Source organism: Caretta caretta, chromosome 3, assembly GCF_965140235.1.
Source record: "Caretta caretta isolate rCarCar2 chromosome 3, rCarCar1.hap1, whole genome shotgun sequence".
Taxonomy (NCBI): Eukaryota; Metazoa; Chordata; order Testudines; family Cheloniidae; genus Caretta; species Caretta caretta.
The window spans coordinates 170,022,404-170,044,114 of NC_134208.1; the positions used below are offsets into that span (position 1 = coordinate 170,022,404).

General features: G+C 42.7%; 1 protein-coding gene across 2 annotated transcripts in view; it reads right to left on the reverse strand.

Moving 5' to 3' along the window:
- The window catches only part of UTP25 (UTP25 small subunit processome component), a 29,628-nt gene extending 19,236 nt beyond the window's left edge, over nt 1–10,392 (reverse strand). The window contains exons 1-5 of one of the 2 annotated variants that reach the window (XM_048843068.2): nt 10,224–10,389; nt 7,501–7,540; nt 4,206–4,449; nt 3,046–3,252; nt 665–753 (exon numbers count right to left, since the gene is read on the reverse strand). In XM_048843068.2, the coding sequence (XP_048699025.2) occupies nt 665–753; nt 3,046–3,252; nt 4,206–4,449; nt 7,501–7,540; nt 10,224–10,327 (684 nt within the window). In that variant the 5' untranslated portion in view covers nt 10,328–10,389. Of the gene's footprint in view, nt 1–664; nt 754–3,045; nt 3,253–4,205; nt 4,450–7,500; nt 7,541–10,223 lie in introns of both variants that reach the window. The other variant, XM_048843069.2, reaches the window with a different exon arrangement.
- Nucleotides 10,393–21,711: the final 11,319 nt, after the last annotated feature.

Consider the following 21,711-nt stretch of genomic DNA (forward strand, 5'->3'; position numbering starts at 1 on the left):
ATCTTTAACTTTCTCCCCCGAGAACAAAACCCTTAGTGACAGATAATTGTATTTGAACAAGTAGATGAAAGAGGACATCTATTAAGTGTGGCTTGTTGGTGTAGGGTAGGAGTCTTGTTTTAGGTGTAAGAGATCCCAGATTCAAATCCTGAACAAGTTTAAGTTTTCAGGAGGTCAGACTAGATGGTTCCTTCTGGTCTTAAATCTATGAAATAACATCAAGGTGTCTGACTGGATGAATGATCCCTGTGGTAACAAGTGTTCAGGTGCCCAGGTGCTTGCCTCCTCTCAGAATCAGGCCTTGCGGGACTAATCCTAATCCTACCAAAAGTCAACAACAAAATGTCTACTAATTTCAGTAGTGCAGATTAGACCATAAGGGCCAGATCCTCAGTGGCTCCCATTTACTCCAGTTGAAGATCTGAACTTAAATTTTGACTCCAGCTTTGAGCTAGACAAAAAGAAAAATCTAGGCAACAATGCAGTCTGACTGAATGCTGACAAGAGTTCCAACAGTAATAAGTATTCAGAATCTATTTCAGTGCAGATACTGGAATTTTGGAATAATAAAGCATACAAAAAGGACTAATGTAAGCTAAACATCAATTTCATTTAATACAGGCACTTTTATAAGTTCATGATGGGGAAACAAACACATCATTACCTTCAGCTGAATTGTACTTTTAGAACGTGCTGAATGGTTTCCTATTTCTTTTTCTTCCAGTTCTTTGTTCATATGTTGCTTAAATGGATCTATTTAAAAAACAAAAGCTATTGTTACTAAAACTGGAATCAAATTCCTGAACTGATTTGCAAGTTGAGTCATACATGATTTTTGAACCAGGTAACTCAGTTGCTAAAGAAAATGATTTTACAGCACTTGGAGGGAAGAGACATTTCACTTCTACAGAATATCAAATACTCTTTATATGAACAAAACATAAAAAAATAGCACCATGCTGGAAACAGTGGAGCTTCAACTGCAAGACATGTGTGAAGGGGACAGTACTGTTGAACATCACTTAGTATCTCACATCTTGCAAGAAAAATAATGAGCCCATTTTCTTTTTCATAGAAAGCTCTGCTTGGGATAGGGTGCTTTTGATCAATTATCTCAACACCGTTCTAGTTATGGGAGAAAAACTTTTTGAAAAAGCATTTTTTTATTTGCTTCATTTCCCTAAAAGGTGGTGAAGACTCTGATTAGTCTAATCTCTCCCACGCTCCCAAACTGCTTCTGAGCTCTTGAAAGGCCTGATTTTCAATTAATTTAGGGAAGTAATTGCATAAGCAGATCAGGTGGCTGTCCATACACTACAGCATGTACAGTCATAGGCGTAGCTTTTTGAAAATCAGGCCCTGACAGTAATTGCATCACATGGGACTGCTCATTTCATAAGAAAAAATGCCTACTAGAGAGAGAATCCTAGTGCCAATGTCTTGAGGTTATCCAGCGCTCAGAACTCATGGGGTTTTCTAAATTGTGGCAGTGCTGTGCATTTCTTCCCAGCAATGCAACTGAAGAGGATACTACTTTAAAGTAAGACAGCTGCTCTGATTTGTTACTCTTTATATTGGTTCCAGCATTGGTTGGCCAAGGGTAAGTGAATGATTACCACCGATCTCAGGAAGTCACTGCTGGACAAGGACAGAAGTTTGCTCCCTGACTGACGTACCCATATCTGTTGTTCTAGAGGACCCAGTTTCGCCTCTTTTACCACAGGCTGAAAAGCAGCTTCCAGTCCACAATGTCGCAAAGAAAAGAAACATTGTTTATAGGCTGAACAATGTCACTGTGCCAAGTATGCATTTGAAAAGCTGCTAGTTCTTATTAAAATGCAATTCCCACAACATAAGCAATATTCCCCAGAGTAACAAGAATGAACAGTTTTTCCCATCACATGGCCCTTTGATGCCTCCACCCTAATGTAGCAATAACCAAATTGCATCCCAGATTTAATATCAGCTGCTGTTGTAAGCAGACAAGCCAGTGTCACCAGGGATGATGCAAATATAATTTCTCTCTTTTAAATTATGCCCTCTATCAAAACCACATAGCAGGAAATGTGAACAGAAATTCTGCAAATGCCAATGTGCGGTATGTTACTTTATCACGAAAAGGCCACACACATCACCGCACACCGTTATTTGTATTATGCACGGCGGTGTGATTCAAACACTGGAGTTTGGGTTGCACATCCCAGTTTGATTTAATGTTTAGAGAGATTCTCAGCTGCATCACTAACAAGCACAGCACAGAACTCACAGATGTAAAGGCTTTGGTGTCTTTAAGCCACCTTTGTGCCTTACCATTCCTGGGCTGCAGAGCCCCTGTCATAACTCTGACCTGCTGTTTGGACTGGTTAAGTTACAGCAGCCTCCCTGGGCTGGCCTATGGGCTGCAGCACTGCCCAGAATCTCCGGAGTACTCTCCTGGCACATCTGTTACCCCAGAGCTTGTGAGGGCTTGCTCAGAAGTCAGCCTTATGGCTGTCTTCTGCCATGCTTGTGCCAAGTGAATCCTCCTCCAGCTAGATACAGGGCTTCTAGGGCACTTTACATGACTCTGCCCCCCCTCCCCTTTTTTTGGGTGTAGAAGGCCCACAGCAGGAATAAGAATCTCAGCCTCTGTTTCTTGAAATTTAGAAGTGGAGTACAGACGGCATCTATATTCTTAAACTTCAGTCTAGTTCTGTTTGGGTTAGCTTGGGAGATGGGCTTTTAATTCATAGTATGTGTGTGGGTAAATTCAGTCCTCTGTTCTCTTCTACCAGGAGTCACAATCACATCATTGTTAATGGGAGAATAAATAGATTCCCGAATCTGAAGACAATTTGTCTATCCACATTACCAGGTGAGCTTACACAGACACAACTGGCTTACAAGTCCTCATAACAGAAATGTAACATAAGAATTCGAAGGCTAGACAGCATGACTTTAAGGAGTTTGCAGTCTTGCTGCGTGTGGCTATTGTAAACAAGTGTAAACTATCAAACTACAGGAGCTGCACTAGAGAGGGCTCACTACACAAATACTGTATTTTACCTTCTGAAACCATGACAGAAGAGCTACTCTCCCTCTCATCGGCATTGTAATCACCACTCTCCTCGACCATGAAATTGGTTTCCAGGCTAAATTCAGATTCATGTTTCACATCGGTGAATTCTTCAATTGCTCCATGTTTTGGGTCACTGGAGGTATCTGCTCCATCGGCTTGCTCCTGGCCAAGCATCTGCTTTGCTGTGTCTTTAGCTGTGAATTATTGAACAGAGAAATGAATTATGTTCTCCAAAAAAAGTCACTCTACATGGACACCTGATTCTTGCTGGTTAGGTTCCAGGTATTATTTTAGCTACTGGTTATTTTTCCCAATATTCTTTCCAAAAAGAGAACCAGTTTGTGTTTTACAGTAACAAAGGCTCATATGCATAATGGTCACTGATGCCCAACGGATTATTTTAAACAATATATCTTTGCAGATGGGTGTCTTAGCGGCCAAACAACAACCCTATTTTAAATAGCTACAATTTTGTAAAGCTGCCACCTCTTTACTAGAATTCTTCGCTAACCAACCTTGCAAATGAGGCTCTCTCCTTGTAAAGAAAGTTTCCTTCCATTTCAAATATTTATTCCTCTAGAGGCAAATCCTGCCTTCTCTTCTGTGGTAGCAGCAGAACTAGGTGCTGAGTATCATAGAACCATAGAATATCAGGGTTGGGAGGGACCTCAGGAGGTCATCTAGTCCAACCCCCTGCTCAAAGGAGGACCAATCCCCAATTTTTGCCCCCGATCCCTAAATGGCCCCCTCAAGGATTGAACTCACAACTGTGGCTTCTCAGGCCAATGCTCAAACCACTGAGCTATCTCCCTCCCACCCCCGCAATGTAGGGGAATGGCCTGTGCCGGTGGGGAGCATCCTCTGTGCGACTTGGCAGAGTCCTGCTCCGTGAGGGTTCTAGGGGCTGGTGTATCCACTGCTACACAGATCTATTAGCCATTACCCCTTCAGCGTAGAGTCGCAGGAGCCATGGAAGGTACTACTGCCTCAGGGCCAGAGCAGCAAAAAAACACAAACTCCACCTCCTACAACAGACAACCCAGCATGCAGTGCAGCCACTCTGGGATACAGAGGCTTTAATGAGTGTCGCGGTTTGTTTATACCTGCCGATTCAGCCATTGTTACCCAAACATTAGAGAAAAACTACCTTCTTTCTGGTCCTGCACATCATTCTCATCTTCTTCACCAGCTGTATGATCTCCATCTTCACCCTCCTGAGACTCTTCATCACTTTCTTCCTCATCACTTTCTTCAGACTCATTTTCGTCATCTTCTTCATTGTTAGAATCTGGAACAGTCTTGAACGTGGCTAGGAGCTTGTGATACACAGAGACCTGTTCTGGTTCACTCTCGCCATCACTTTCTGCACTTGAGTGATCGGAATTCTCAGACTGAATGTGAAAATAGTGTTCCAGAACATACATATTATTCCTTCAGCATGTTAATTGTTAGCATGCATCCTAACAGCATAACAATTATTAGTGTATATACATACACAAAGCAGCAGTATTTTCATTTAATGCATGTGGCCAGCCCAAGATCTCCCCTTTTCAGTTTTGCATTCCATGATTCTACTCTTGAACAGACCTATATAGTTTCATTGCATCTCCATAAGGGCAGGCAATTAAGTTAGGCCTCCTAGTTGAGATTCTGAAAGCGGATTTAGCCACACAACTCCCTTTAATTTCAATAGAAGCTGTGTGGCTAAATCTGCTGGGTAGTTTTGAAAGTCTCCTTCTCCAAGAACAGCTTCTTGTGATCAGTTGGGATTGAAAGAACTTCAAAGTGAAGTTAAAAGTTTTGGCATCAGAAACTTCAAGACAAAAATTGCTATGAGTAAGAGACATCTACAACAGAGCTTATCAGTGCAATATTGTTTTCAGCTTTATAGAGATCGGCTTCATATTAATGAAACTTCGTTAGGAAGTTTATGTTTATAAGTAATAACACACTGAGCATCTCTAAGGAAAGTCTGTTGACACAGTACAAGATGACCAAGATGACAGTTCTGACCACGTCAGAGGAGCAAGCTTCTCTGGGAACAGACGAGTCTGGCCACTTGGACACAGAACTTTGACCTCTGGACTTTTAAATATGAAATCTAGTTGATCTAATTCTGTACTGACTTAACTCAATGGGCTTGTCCAGAGTGTAGAGTAACACAGATTTTGACCCTGTCAGTCTAAGCCATGGTCAGAGGGAGATCAGAATGTTTGTAGTCTCCATAAGCAATGAGTTCCATTAAACTGGTGCAGGACACTCAAGAGAGCAACCCATATAGGAAGAGACTTAGTGGAGATCTGCATCAGTTTAGCTCACTTGGTAATCAGTAAAAAGTCACTGCTCAGATCCTTCTCCTATTGAAGAAACATCTGACTTTCAACGAGGCAAAACTTGGTCTCTGAAAGATTAAGTCAGCAAAAAGTCCCTTATAACGAGTATGGAACCTGGTGGACAGGCCAACCCTGACTCTCTAAGCAATAGCCAGAATCCTAGCTGCTGTCTGCTATACCAGCCCAGCAAAGTGCCTTCCGCAAGTTGGATGAATTGTATGGTACCTGGCGCAAACCTGCTACCCTAAAGAGTGACTGTCATAAATATAAAGGGAAGGGTAAACCCCTTTGAAATTCCTCCTGGCCAGGGGAAAGCTCCTCTCACCTGTAAAGGGTTAAGAAGCTAAAGGTAACCTCGCTGGCACCTGACCAAAATGACCAATGAGGAGACAAGATACTTTCAAAAGCTGGGAGGAGGGAGAGGAACAAAGGGTCTGTGTCTGTATGTAGTCGTCTTGGCCAGGGACAGAACAGGAATGGAGGCTTAGAACTTTTAGTAAGTAATCTAGCTAGGTATGTGTTAGATTATGATTTCTTTAAATGGCTGAGAAAAGAATTGTGCTGAATAGAATAACTATTTCTGTCTGTATATCTTTTTTGTAACTTAAGGTTTTGCCTAGAGGGGTTCTCTATGTTTTTGAATCTAACTACCCTGTAAGATATCTACCATCCTGATTTTACAGGGGGGATTTCTTTATTTCTATTTACTGCTATTTTTTATTAAAAGTCTTCTTGTAAAAAACTGAATGCTTTTTCATTGTTCTCAGATCCAAGGGTTTGGGTCTGTGGTCACCTATGCAAATTGGTGAGGCTTTTTATCCAACATTTCCCAGGAGAGGGGGGGGTGCAAGTGTTGGGAGGATTGTTCATTGTTCTTAAGATCCAAGGGTCTGGGTCTGTAGTCACCTAGGCAAATTGGTGAGGCTTTTTACCAAACCTTGTCCAGGAAGTGGGGTGCAAGGTTTTGGGAAGTATTTTGGGGGGAAAGACGCGTCCAAACAGCTCTTCCCCAGTAACCAGTATTAGTTTGGTGGTGGTAGCGGCCATTCCAAGGATAACGGGTGTAATATTTTGTACCTTGGGGAAGTTTTGACCTAAGCTGGTAAAGATAAGCTTAGGAGGTTTTTCATGCAGGTCCCCACATCTGTACCCTAGAGTTCAGAGTGGGGGAGGAACCTTGACAGTGACCATAACTGACCAATGCATAAGATGACCAATACAGACCTTGGAAGAATCTTAAAAAGCCAGGAGGTCCAGAAGGCCCTGCGTGCACCAAATAAAAATGATCCTGCGTAACAATGGTTAGCTATGACTGCAAGTAAATTTCACACTGCAGCCAGTACTACAAACACAATTTTACTATGCAGAAATATTGGCAAGCTTCATGCTGAGATTAAATTTTCCTTTTCAGCTCCTGGCACCTTGAAGTGAGAGGCAGCAGAGATACCGTAAACAACAATATGAACTATGGCTGAAGAAACAAAATAGCAAAAGAACCCAGCCTCCTCATCCATCTGAAAGGGGATGATGGAGGGGATTCCCTTTTCCAGACCAACACAAAATTAAAGCACTACAGATCTCTAGAAGTGGAACAAGCTGTAATGAAATTCCTTCACTCCACAAAAAGCTACCGTTTAATTGGAGAATGAAAATCAAATTGCCTACCCCATAATGGGCATTAATAAAATAAAGAGTTACAAGGGACACTCTCAGATTTAATATTATACTTATTATTAACTCTCCATTTTAAAAGTCTAATTTACTTTTCACTATTATTGTTAGGTGAAATGCAAAAATTCTCCACTTAGCTTGGATGACAAAAAGAGACTCAACAGTTTCTATTCAATTTCACTTCCCAGCTCTCCTGTTCTAGGCAGTGCTGACATTTTTGGATTGCAAATCCTTCAGAGAAATGTTTAAAACCAAAATAAACTATTTTCAATGGATGTTTTTAACTTCACTGAAACTATTCTGGAAGCAGGTTTTTACTTAAATTAAAATCTTGATTTGGCATCTAAATTAGCTCTATACTGTTTAATGCTTCACATTAGTTTCATGACTATCAATAGCAATGCAAAGAGGACTATAAAAATAGCAATAATATATTACCAGCTCACAAATTTCAGTTGTTTCTTCTCTCCCAGAAACCCTGAAAAGACATTGTTGACATTTATTTTTTTTAAATTATCTGACAGTTTCTCCACATACAACATAACAAAAATAACATTCCCAAAACGATGTGGGAAAGGGAACAATAAACATGAATAAGTCCTAGTGTAATTAAAAGCCACCTTAAAGGAAAAGCTAAATGTTACTGCATGGGCTGGGCCTTTAAGGGGGAGCTGGGTTCAGCCTCACCTGTGCCTAGTACTCCATATCCCAGGTGATGAGTTTGGGTCAGGTGACAAACATCACATAATGGTAGCCCCAGGGGTAGGGCTTCCTATAAGAGTGAGCCTGCTGCCCTCAGAAGGAGGGCAACCAGGAGCTGGAGAAGATCTAAGAGTAGTCCTGAATGGGTGTCTCAGAGCTCTCGGGAGCTGAGGACTGGTGCCCTGACACAAGGATAAAAGAAAGAGAAAGACACATACTTATGCTTTAAGGGAGCAGAGATGCTCCTACAGGGTACCCTGCTTTCCATACCAGCCAAACAGAAAGGTCTGGCTAGAGCTACCAACAAGGGGGAGAAGTAAAGTCTTTGAGGGAGTTAGGAGCCCACAACAGTTGTAGTGGACTGCCGAGCCTGGAAAACACATGTGGGTAATTTTGGCTTTGAGTTAAATTATTATCTGATGTTAACGAACCAGACCCCAGAAAGGGAAAGTAATTCAAAGCACCTGTTGTGGTGGTTTGACTGGAGAAGGAGAGGAACTGAGGCAGTTGCAGAGTCTGACAGTAGATGAGGTAAGACCCTGTTATATTAAGTCTCTCATAAAAGCCATAATAACCAAGCATTCTGCTCCGTTGCTTCTGACAGACAAATTCCCTAACATACATTAACAATATGCCACCAATTTACTACAAGATTATTCAGCTAAACAAGTTTATACAACAAAGTTAACTGAGGCAAACTAGCATTTACAGCATTAAGATAGGATCAGTGAACTAATAGGGAACCACTTTCACTCTAGAAAAAACTAATGTACAGCACAAAGCCAAATGTTGTACAACATACTGGCTACCAATTCAATCCCATACCAGTGAAGGATATCTTTATATTTAATCACCAGATGGATCAGTACAATTACATGAGAGCCAAACACTACATAAACTGGACTAAACATTCAAACTATACCTGTCCCTGCATGGGACAGTAACAGCATGTAGAGAGTCATACGAACATATTTTTTATGGGCTCCCAGTCAGACCTGTATGACTCACTCATGGTCATGAGAGAATGGTCTCACTCATTTGAAGAGATAGTCTCTAACTTGGATAAGGGTGGTTCTAGGGGACAACAGTCCTCAACACATCCCCCAGGTGCACAGCTGGACACACAACCTGCTGTCCCGACATGTTTCTAAGACCCCTGATCTCCATGTGAAAGCAAGATGCTGCCACAGTGAACATCCTCCCCCCCCCCCGGAGAAAATTAAATGAAACCCACCAAGCCTCTTACTGTGCACAGGACACTCAAAAAATAGGTTTGGTCCTATGAGGGGGGGGGGGGAAGCGAAGCTTTAATAATAGTGTATCTGGATAGACAGGCACTTGTCAGGTAAAGATCTAATCAGGAGTTCTCAATCTTTTTCTCTCTGAGCTCCCCCCCATGCTGTAAAAACCCCACAGCCCAGCTGTGCCACTACAACAGTTTTTCTGCACATAAAAACCAGAGACCGTGTTACGGGGCAGCGAGGAGGACAATTGCCCGGGACCCCTCACACCATAGGGGGCACTGTGAAGTGATGTTGCTCAGGCCCCGGGGGGTGGGGCTCAGGGCTGCAATCCCACGTTGTGGGACTTCAACTTTGCGCCCTGGCCCACAGCAAGTCTAATGCCAGCCATGCTTGGCGGCCCCCCAGGGGGGCCCAGGCCCCTGGTTGAGAACCACTGACCTACACCACTTGGGAAAGCTGGGCGAGCAGTGGGGAAGCTGAGGTTCAGACCAGTTAAGCGTCTTGTCCAAAGTCACAAAGAGCCAGGAACCCAGCAGGAGTCACCTGCTTTTTCCAATCGCCTCCGCCGCCTTCCTAGGCCGAGGTCAGGCTCCTCCCCGGCTGGAGGGTTTCGCTGGGTCTTTGTGAAAGAGAGACTCACGATCTTTTTAAGCCGGCCCCGTTCAGCCTGTCCCAGCCGGGGGCAGCGCGGCAAGCTGCAGCCCCAGCCCCACAGCATCGCCCCGTCCAGCCCGCGCCGCCCCGAGAGGCAACGCGCCCGGCAGCCTCCGGCACCGTCGTTACCCCGGGGAGCCCAGGGCCCGGCTGCCAGCTCTCCGCCCGCCTCCCAGGGGTCGGGCCGCCCGGGCCGGGAGCAGCGTAAGCTCGGGGCGACCGCTGCTGCTGCGGACACCTTGTTAGGTCCTGCCTCGCAAGGCCAGGGCCCGACCCCTCTAGGCGGAGGGCGCCGCTCGCCTCCTCCAGCCTCCGCCCATTTCGGCCTCGGCTCCTTCCGGGCAATTCATACGCTGAGAGCGGGGGGCTGCCCCAGCGCCGGGGCGGGGCGGGAGAATGAGGCTAAAGGCCCCTGGGGCTCTTCCCGGAGCGGGTGCGAGGCCGGCGGGAGAAGGGGCAGTCTCCCAGCGGCACAGGCGGCTCCGGGGAGTCAGTCCCCACGGCCGGGGGCCCGGGGCAGCGGGGACAAGCGATCACCCCACCCGCGCCTTGCCCGCTCACTTGTCGTAGAACGGATGCGCCTCCCCAAACTCCTTGAGATGCTTTTTCTGCTTCTTGCTCAAGCTGCCGACCAGCGGGTGCCTGGGGGGCTTCCTTTTCCCCATGGCGCTGCGGCTCCACCCGCACCCACGTGGGTCCGCTCCCCGGCGCTTTACGGTCAGCCGTAATCCCTCCCTGTCTCGCAAATCGCTCCCCTCGGCGGGACCAGAGTGGGTGGGGATTAGCTCAGGCCTCTCCCTTTGCATGAGCGCGTAGCTGTCTGTCTGTGGTATTTACATCCCGGCCCTATCGCCCTGGTGTCTAAGGATAAGCCATGGTGCGGGCAGCAGGATGTTCAATCAGTTCTACGCTCTCTTCATCGGACTCAGTAATTCTCCTGCAGCTGGCACATAGTGCAGGTGCTTTATAAATGAATAGAAGCTGCTCCGCTGTCTTCCTCCAGTTTGGGTTCAGCTGTGTAAATAAGTTGTAGGCCTGTACGTTTATTGTGCATCAGACTGAGGCCTTGATCATGCAACGAGTTCCACAGAGGCGGACCCCTGAATCTGCTCGGAGCCTTACTGACTTCAAAGTAAAAAGAAAAGGAGGACTTGTGGCACCTTAGAGACTAACAAATTTATTTGAGCATAAGCTTTCGTGAGCTACAGCTCACTTCATCGGATGCTTTCATGAGCTTATGCTCAAATAAATTTGTTAGTCTCTAAGGTGCCACAAGTACTCTTTTTCTTTTTACTGACTTCAGTAAATGCCCCAGCAGGAGCTCATTGCAGGCAGCCAGAGATCCAGGTTCAGTTCTTGCTTTCTGACGTTGGACAAGTCACTTCTGAGCTGTAGCTCATGAAAGCTCATGCTCAAATAAATTGGTTAGTCTCTAAGGTGCCACAAGTACTCCTTTTCTTTCTCCCATCTGTGACTGTTACCCTAGCTGTAAAATGGGGACAATAAAACCACTATTATAAAACATTTTGAGAGCGGGAAAAGGAAGTTATTGAAGTGCCAGACAGTGTTGCTGTATATTTTATACAAATTTAAATGAAAAATACAAAAGTAGGCATATTTCTAAAAACACTAGTGGGTGTAGTGTTTGTGGTTATGTTTGGCTGCATGTGTGTGTTCTCCCTATGTGCTGCCCCAGCTCTGTGCAGACATCTGGCACAGCAGACCTCGAGCGAACTGCCCCATGACCACAAGATTCGCTAAGATGCGAAGGCACCAGGCCAGGTTTATTGTCAACAATGCACGGTAATAGCACCTGGCAGACTCTATGAGGATACTAAGACATGGGTGCCCGTGACAATGGATGCAGGTCAGTGAATGGCAGGACTTTCCATTCTCCCCTTGGCTGGACAAAGATACTCCCTCTGAGATACATCTTTATATCCTGATACAAACAAGTTGATCTGCCTCTGATATCTTGTTAGTTACTGCCCCCTGACGTGGCTGGTTATTACCTATCACCTTCTACATGTTGGTTCGATCAAAACATCTCTATTACGTACTGTTATCCTGACCTTATCTTTTAGGAGGGTCAGTGTGTTCCTGTTATCCTTGGGGAATGTTTTTGTATCATCCTTGATATTGGGATTGTGACATTGTGCCCCATAATGCTTTACAGAAATATGATTATGAATGTATATATGACATAACTGGAATATGTTTTATGCTACATATACCATGTAACATATCTCTGTAAAGGTTATGATATACTGAATATATTCATCCTATTTGTATGCATTTATCATTTTTGTATTCAAAGTTATGAATATTGGCTGTGTACTTGTTTGATTTTAATAGCTTTAGTAAGGCATTTGGTCAGCTTCTTAAGAAAGGAATTTGCAAGTTAAGTGCCCAGTCAAGAAACACTTAACGGACAATGGAACCTTGGAAAACTCCAATCCACATAAGAAGTCTACCTGGGGACATTCAAGGTAGCATGTGAACAATGGCTGCTACCTGTAAAGTTCTGAGTCATGCATGGACATGTGACTTGCCCATGTGATTCCAAAACTCCAGCTTGCAGCTAGATTCTACATAGGAGAGAGGAGGGGGTCTCCACCCACAAGGTAAAGTCTATTTAAGCCCCTGGGAGACTCCTCCATTTTGTCTTCAGCTGGCTCACGAGAGAGTTTCTCCATCCCCAATGGATACCTGAAAGAAACTGGAACAAAGGACAGGGGTAACCACAGGGGTGTGAGTGATTGCTGGATCCAGACTAGAAGGAGGCTAGTCTGTATACAAAGCCCACTGGAACATCTCTGAGGATGAGATTTCATCCGTATTCAGTTTCTTACTGTATTAGGTTTAGACTTGTGTTTTATTTTGCATGGTAATTCACTTTGTTCTGTCTGTTATTACTTGCAACCACTTAAATCCTACTTTTTTGTATGTAATAAAATCATTTTTTACTTATTAACCCAGAGTATGTATTAATATCAGGGTTGGGGGGCAAACAGCTGTGCATCTCTCTCCATCAATGTTATAGAGGGTGAACAATTTATGAGTTTATCCTGTATAAGCTTTATACTGGGTAAAACAGATTTTTGGGGGTTTGGACACCATTGGGAAGTGGGCATCTGGGTGTTGGAAACAGGAACGCTTCTTAAGCTGTTTTCAGTTAAGCCTGCAGCTTTTGAGGGACGTGGTTCAGTCCTCGGGCTGTGGTTGTAGCAGGCAAGTGTGTCTGGCACAACCAGGCAGGATTCTGAAGTCCCAAGCTGCCAGGGAAAACGAGCTCAGGGATAGTCTCAGCACATCAGGTGGTAGTCCCAAGGGGGTTTCTGTGATCCCACCTGTCACAGGGATGTTCTGGTACCACTCGATATCGAGCACACCCTCCCACCCAGGGCTCAGGCTTCGGCCCCCCCTTCTTGGGGTCTTGTAGTAATTTTTGTTGTCAGAAGGAGGTCACGGTGCAATGAAGTTTGAGAAACCCTGATCAGTGATGTCTGAGTGTTCAGTCGGCAGGAAACAAGAGCTGTATAAGATGTGAAGAATACCTATTTATCTCAGTGGATGTTAACTCTGAAACCTAACGTTAACGATCTAAATATCAACATATTATTTCACTGCTGATCAAAGCATGCAAGCAAGAACAGTTCAATTATATTACAAAGATCTATGCAGTATGGGTGGCATCCAGTATATGCTGTTATGAATGGAGCTTGGGATAGTATCACCTCCCACCTCATATATTATAATATAAAACTTCTAATTTGTACTATTTGACACAGCTGATGAGAACACTGGAATCTGAGTTACTATCATTGCTTTACAATAAGTACTTATGGTACCATAAGAGCAGAGCACTTCCATTTCTGTTACAGATGTCTTCTATGTGATACCTCAGATCTTTCTCAAACAAGTAGTTCTTACTCATGCACGTCACCCCATTAAGCTAAATGGATGACTTGCACAAGTGAGGACTGCATGTGTGAGCAAGGGTTTCAAGACTGGGCCCCTTATACTCAGTTCATTCAGGTAAGAACTTGTCAGCTTTACCTGACAGTCCTATATCCAAATCAGAACCCTGCCTGCAACACTTTACATAATATATACAATAATAACATTGTAAAGAGTGTACAAGATCCAAAGAGACTGACACAGCAGACTTTGTCCCCAAATCACCTATTAAGATGAGAGATGAGTCTCAACCAAAATCCCAGAATTGAACATTCCTGGACTTTGGATGCAGAACCAAACATTATAGATTGGATCCATGGATAATTTAAACTCTGATGATTTTAAAATGGCTGAAAGGATTTTCTTTCCATTGTTTTTTTTTTTAATTGTTCTGAAGCTGAGACCTTTTCTGCCAATTTGGTCATAACTTATTTTTTAAAAGATGAATGGATCAGAACTCTGAAAATAATGGGTTGTACTGGATACACTTACAGAACCTTAGTTCTAATGGTCCTGCTCAAACATCATCCAATAAGGGCTGATCCTGCTCTCACTGAAGAAAATAGTAAAACTGTCTTTGTCAGGAGGAGGCCCTTAATTAGTAAATACTAATACTAGAGCTAAGGGTTTCTCTGGTCCTATGTGAAAAATGCCAAGGCAATCTGGAACTGTGGTATCCTTTGAGGTTAATACAGTGTTAATTGTCATCCTCATTTAGACCTAAAAGAAGAAATAATCTAAACCTACTCTAAAGTAAGCTGACTAAAACCTAATCCTGCAAACACTCTCGTAAGCACTGCAAGTGGACTGCTAACATAAGGGCTTCTCATCTAAAGACTTTTCAGATTAGAGGCTTGCAGGATTGGGCCCTAGATTTCCAGTCTTTTGTGCTGAAGGCTACATATGTCATGGGAAAATCCATATACTAAAGAAGATGGGATGCAGCAGGGGGGACAAAGGAGAATCCCCTGCACAGAAGTTCAGATCACCTTAAATCAAAAAGTAACACAAAAACAAAATCCTGTTTGAATCATATTAAATATATTACTCCTCCAGGATTTCACCGCTGGAACTCAGACAGTAATTACAAGTTGAATTCACAAATTTACGCTAAAAATTATGATAGCTCCCAATTGGTGCAGTAATTGGGTTACAATGGACCATGGAAACCCAATTTCTTTCTTCTACAGGCCCTTGCATTTAATGCACACTGAAAATTCTTATTTCCTTCAGGGGGATGCGGAGTCAAGACCTAACCAAAACTACTTTTACTTTTAGTACAACATGGTTGTAAAACTGTAATTAACTATCCTGTGATCCGTTGATATCTTTCCCTCCTGTGGAAAGTTTGCCAGCAGACCAGCCTCTTACTCACCGCAAAGAGAAGAAATTATCAACTGACTGTAGGAAGGTTAACCTCAATTTACTCCCTCTTGCTACTGAAAGTAAAAGTAGCCTTATTTAAGATTAAAGGATTGAGTCAGAGCCTATCACCTCTTAGTCACTGGTTCCTGTTCATTCCAAGACTATAAAGGCCAAAAGTCATTACTGCCTGATACCTGTTAGGGCATATATGGGCAGGGTATAGTCTCAGTACTCATCTATGTGCATTCAGTCCAGTGCCCAGTGAATAAGCATTAATATCTCAAAGTAGTTTTAGGATAATGTACTTTATTAATATCTACAGTATAAAAACAGAATATAGAAAAAACCTCACAGCTGATATTTGAAAGTTTAATCATTGCCATTAATGGCATTCTCAGCAAAGGTATCAAGCAGTGTCACTAGAGGTGGTCCTTCAAACAGGATGGAGGCACATCAGTGATTAGTATGGAGAAACATGTATTATGTCGTGGGATGTTGGTAGCTGCCAGCAAACTTCTCTTGATTTATGGGCAATCATAGACTTCACTGAACCTGACGGACGTGCAAGCCATCCCTTCATTCTTGCTAAATGGAATAAGCAATTAAGCTTCTTTATGGAGTAAGATAGCTGAAACAATAGAAACCATCCCTGAAGGCACTGGCCAACTACAAGCCCTGGGTAAGGGCTGAGCCATGCAGGCTAACGGGCATCCTTGGGGACTGATTGCAAATGCCAGGACTGGGTCATTCATCAGTTGGAGTTGTGTGTGTCTGTTTTTCAGAAGCAGAAAACAGTGAGAAAAGCCAGAGGAAAACTAGAGAAGCACCAATAGCATGGTGTGACCCATGAACCCCTCAATGCCAAATGGCAAGGGGGTCACAAGAATATCCTGATTCTGGCACGTACATTCTGGTTCATCAGAAAATGTCATGTGAGGTCTTGAATAAAAGCCAGGGTAACAAACACACTGTTAAATGTCTGCACAGATACTATGTAAAGAGTTATGCATGGATACTGAAAATATGTTCTTAGATTCTATATCACAGCAGAGGTGGAGAAACAGGTATCCTGTTAGACAAAAGATGGTTATTCACCTGTCTCTCTGTCAGATGTAAATTAAGCAAACACAATGGATGCCACTTTGCATACAGAATTATTGAAGGGATGTGAATGTTAACAGGGAGAAGCATACAGGAAAACAAACCATGAGGGAGTTATACTGTCTCTGAATACAGACAATGAACTTTGGGGAAATAAGTAGAAGACACTACAGGGGAATGTTTTAAAGGGTCTCAGGAAATGGGGTACACCTACTGTTAACCTGTAAGACAAAGTAAGGGCTGGCAGAGCTCAGAGGAGAGAGATGGGGGGTCAGGCCAGTGGCTTGGGGCTTCAGCAGGTGAGGACTCAGGCAGAAGGGGTGGGCCTGGGGCTAGCCTCCTTGAAGTGCGGGGTTCACCGGCCACCCATGATGCAGCCCTCAGCAAAACAGCCATGAAGTTAGAGTTGGCCAGAATGGAGGCGATGAAGGCAGAAAAGGAATGAGAATTCCAGACATGGGCAGCCAAAGAGAAATGGGCAGTACAAGAAGAAGCCGACCAAAGAGCCCTGGAGGCAGAAACGCAAAAGCGTGAGGCAGAGAAACAATATGCCAAAAAGACCTACAAGCAGTTGCCCATCAGCGAACTATGGATCTACAGGAATCATAGAATATCAAGGTTGGAAGGGATTTCAGAAGGTCACCTAGTCCAACCCCCTGCTCAAAGCAGGACCAATCCCCAATTCCTAAATGGCCCCTTCAAGGATTGAACTCACAATCCTGGGTTTAGCAGGCCAAATCTCAAACCACTGAGCTACCCCACCCGCAGGAAGCCTGAGGGAGAGAGAGAGCACAAATGCAGGATGATGGAGGCACATATACAAAACTCAGGCAGCAAGCAATCCTCTCCAGAGATTGCACAGCTGGGACAAATTGTGCCCTCATTACTAGGAAACTGATTGCACTGAGGAATATTTGACCACCTTTTAAAGAATCTGTAGGGTACAGAACATCCTGGAGGGCCAGAAAATGACTGTTCTGTCCTCTAAGCTGACAGGGAAAGCATTGCAGATGTTTAATGATACAGATGCAAGTGAAGTGATGAATTGTGAGATTTTTAAATGATCCCTGTTAAAAAAGTTTCAAATTACACCAGAAGTTTAGCACCTCAGATTCAGGAAACTTAAAAAGGTTGAAAAGTTGTGCATAAGGGGAATATTTTTAAAAAGTGGATTCAGAATAAAGGGCTGGCATAGCCCAGAGGGGAGTGTTTGGGTAACTAACAGGCTGGTGTTGTCAGGGAGCTGACACCCAGTTAAGCACAAGCTTAAGGGACTCCAGAACTTGGCCCATAGTTGCTGCGAGCATGGTTTATGCTGAGCAATATCCTTTTTTCAAGCCAGCCAGTCAGCAGCTATGGGCCAAGTTCTGCAGTCCTTGCTGAAGCACAACTTTCATTCCAGACAATAGCAGTTGTACTCAAAGGAGGAGAGCAGAATATTGCCCAATACTAGAAACATTTGACCGTCCTTGGACTCTCATACTTACTGACATATAACTTACATAACACCAATTAATTTAGTTCAAAATGTCCACCCTAAAGCTACATTTTACTCCAAAAATTCCAGATGTGAAGTGACTGAAGAATATAAACCATGCGTTGCAAAGCAGCCAGATGTTTGTGTGAGCAAGGATTGCAGGATGGAATCAAATACATTTCTCCATGAAACATAGGCCCCATACAAAATGTTAGCCATCACACATAATTCCCCTTTTTATGTTTCAAATAAGAGAAAGGAACAAGAGTACTTTTCAGCCTGTTCCCTAAATCTCCAGAAAAAATTAAACTCCTCATTGCATCTTGCAGTCTCCATTTACAGTTACTGATCTGTCCATTTGCTCCTCATATGAACAAAAGTGTTTTGCAATTCTCATCAGCTTATTTCAGATGTTGTTAGTCCCATATGCAACACTTGAAAGACAGACATATCTCTTACTCTAGAAAGATGTCATGTAATTAATATCTGTTCAGTATCTGATACATCCTCTATTTAGTGTCTACCTGTTGTCATTGTGGGGAAATGAACCAAAATGACCTATATAGGTTTTCCCATTGGTAATAGGATTCAAGATTAGTACAATTTTTTTAAGTCAGTCTTTACCAATGAAACTCTTAACTTACTCAGATGTATATAGTCTTAAGCTAAGTGAAATATTGAGGATTGAATTCTGTATTTGAGGGGATGAGGGAAAACCAGAAAAGAAATTTAGTTTTTCCATCAGTATGCAGCTCCCTCTATGGAAAACTAAATGTAGATTTAGCATCTGGAATGAAATTGAGTCTTAAATTTCCAGTTATTTCAAATCATCTAGAAGTACTAGTGTACTGTTCCATTTTGTCTCCAACCAAGTCACCCCCTGTAGTGAACTGTGACAGTCCCAGGCTTGACTATAGAAACAATAACATCTTTTATAATAAGGCATCTCACTGAATACTTGAATTATATTGTTTTTTCCACCCAGAGTAGCTTATTTTAAGAGATTTTTGGTGAGGTTTTTTCACCTTACAGCAATCATAAGATATTTCCTTGCTAAGCATATCAAATTTATTGATAATGGGCATAACCACTCACATATAAAAAGACTGGCAGATGTCTTTATAAAAAATTAGCAGACGTTGACAGAGTAAAACCATGACAAATTGGAAAGATACCAAAATGATCACCTACTAAGTGATTTAATAAAATCAGTTTTATATAAGAGTATAAAAAAATAGCAGCAGAAATATAAAAAAGCCACATAATCCCTTTTACTCAACCCTGGAAACTCTATTAGACTTTGTAGACCTATTTCAAAGAAATATTGTACATTTTAATATTTTCCTCCTATGTTGTTCATCCTTGTCAAAGATGGCTCCTTCCCATCTTATGCCTTCTTTTATGTGTCTCGTAAAGTATTTTTATTTTATTGTAATTAAGAAAAATAAAATTATGACAAAAAGAAAAAATGATTTAGCAGTTCTGTTGGGTGCATTGAAGTCATTTCAATATCTTAAATACTGACCTGTACCCTTGTGAAAGAATTCTTTATTCAATGTAATCTAAAGTATACTGCAACAACTTTAGTCACCAACTCAGATTTATCAAATTCAGTAGTTAGCTCCATATGAGACAATCCAAAGTCTGAGTTCACTGATAAGTCAAATATTAAAAACAAGTTGATACACAAATATATAAGGATCCAGCTCTACAAAGGGAGTCAGAATTTCACCCAGAGCATCTACATAAAACTAACAATAGTAGATGCTCAACATGCCACCAGCCATCAGCTAAATAAGCCGCAAATTTTCCCTTACCACAAGTTATGGAGCAACATTTGTAAAGACCTTACCACAGTGGATACAAAGATCTGCCCCATCCAAAAATCTGCATACTGAAACTAGTACATGAATTAAATTTCCATCGAACAAGAATGTATACTGATTTGCATATTGGTAGCATAACATGTAATGCTCAGAAATGAAAATCTAATAGATCGCCACTGTAATCAAGATGGTTGAAAGAACCGTCAATCACAACTCTGATGGTGAAAATAATTACCAGTGACAAAATGGATGAAAAGACACAAAATGTGGTGTCATGTTTGCAGTAATGCATTTGTGATATAAACATGGCTCATACACTACATTATTACCAAAACCAAGTTTACCTTTCTTAGTAAAATATATAGATCTTACGGTCATGAATTGAACCATTTTTGTGTCAAAATTTTAGAAAGAAACAAAAAAAGATGCTAAAAGCAAAAAGGAATAAATTTCACAGAACCTAGATCTATATATAGTAAAGAGTTGGGTTTAAGTCTACAAGAGGAATGGAAGATTTTTCCCCCAAACCAAGCACAATCAGTCCGTTTGTTTGTAACACATTGTCATCTGTTGACAGCGCTGGCTGTCTCTTCAAAATTGCTCACACCAAGACCCAGGTGGCTCCAAGCTTTTATACCTTTCAAAGGAATAAATATAAACAAAATTTTCACATTACTACTTGATGGCAAATACACGCACCTTTCTGTAGCAATTAGAACACCCTATCCATGCTACAGTCCATGGGGAAAACTGCATATGCATCTCAAGGTAAAGAAAAGTATTTAGACCTCATTTGGGGATCCTTTCTTCATATTTGTTTTGGTCTGTACATAGCTTTTGGCTCAGTGAGTCAAATACTACCTTGACTTACATTTGTGCAATTCCTTTGACATCAACCGCGGTTATGTGGTGTGTGACTTACAGAATTTGGTCTTGTATTTCTAACTTGAAAGTGGATATCATAATTAAACAAAATAAAATGACAAAACTCAATCTTGACTGTTTACAAATTTATTTCATTTCCTGTGCAGTACTTCATGCATATTCAACATGTGGATGGCCCTACGGTACAAGCAGTGACACACCACAATATGAAATTACTACATATTAAGTTAGTGCACGTAATTCACTCCCTTAATGTAGTCCCTCTGCTTTACTATCCATCACTAATCTGAATTTATTTTGAGAAAATAAAATCTTTTGAACAAATGAATCTATTGTTACCTTAAAGTTAGCACAGTACTATTCAAAGCAGTTTCCAAACTATAGGTTGCAATCATGAGGGATTTTCAGTGTGCTGTGTCTGGTAAACCTATTATCAAGGATACCCAAGTCTAATATTACCCATCACACTGCTTTTAATGCACACATCTGCAATATAAAAGAACAAATGACATTTGGGTAGTAGGATAAGCCTGGAATATTAATAAAGGAATAATATAGGCTAGACTGAAGTCTAAACAAATAGGGAGTAAGAAATAACTTGCTTAAAAACAGTAATTTTTCACTAGAATGGGACCCAGGTCAAGTGTTTAGAACAGGGGATGGGAAGTCCAGATTTCTGCATTGTTTCCAGTTCCACCGCTGAGATCTCATCCGACATTCCTTAAATTACTTAATTTCTCTGTGCCTCACCTGAGGTGGACTTAATCTGTCAGTAACAGTGATACCTATTGCATAGTAAAGTTGTGATTATGATAATTAATGTCTGCAAATTACTTTGGATCCTTTGACCAGAAGTGGCACCGGGTGTGTGAAGTGCAGGGTCTCTGTATCCTTGTGCTGTATGCATGCTTACCTTCCAGATATATTACAGAGGAGTCAAGGCACTGCCAGCTATGCCATATATACCAACAACTAGCAAGTCTGTTGTCCTGGCAGCTTGGAGGAGATGCAGAATTCGCCTTAGACACACCTCAGTAGCACTCTTGGATGCTCACTTGTCATCCAGAGTGATGGGGCGAGGAGTGGCTTTTTAATAGGCAGGGATAAGAAGGGTGGGACCCTCCCAGAGATAAGGGTTTGGGGCATGGGATTCTCACGGGAACGGGGCAGTTGCATCCTGGTAGGAAATGGAGAAGCGAGGGACTGAAAATATCGGATGCCCACCCAGATGGGTCTCACATTTCCTGCAGCAACGGGACACCATCCTCGGGGCGGATGGGGAAATTCCCCTCACTTTCCGCGGGGCCCCCACGCCGGGGCTCTCCCGACCCCGCTCGGCTGTGGCAGGCGGTGGCCCCACCCTCACGGGGCCCCAGCCGCTCCCAGAGCCCGCGGGCAGCCCCGGTTGCGCTAATAAACGGGCGGAGGGAGGGGG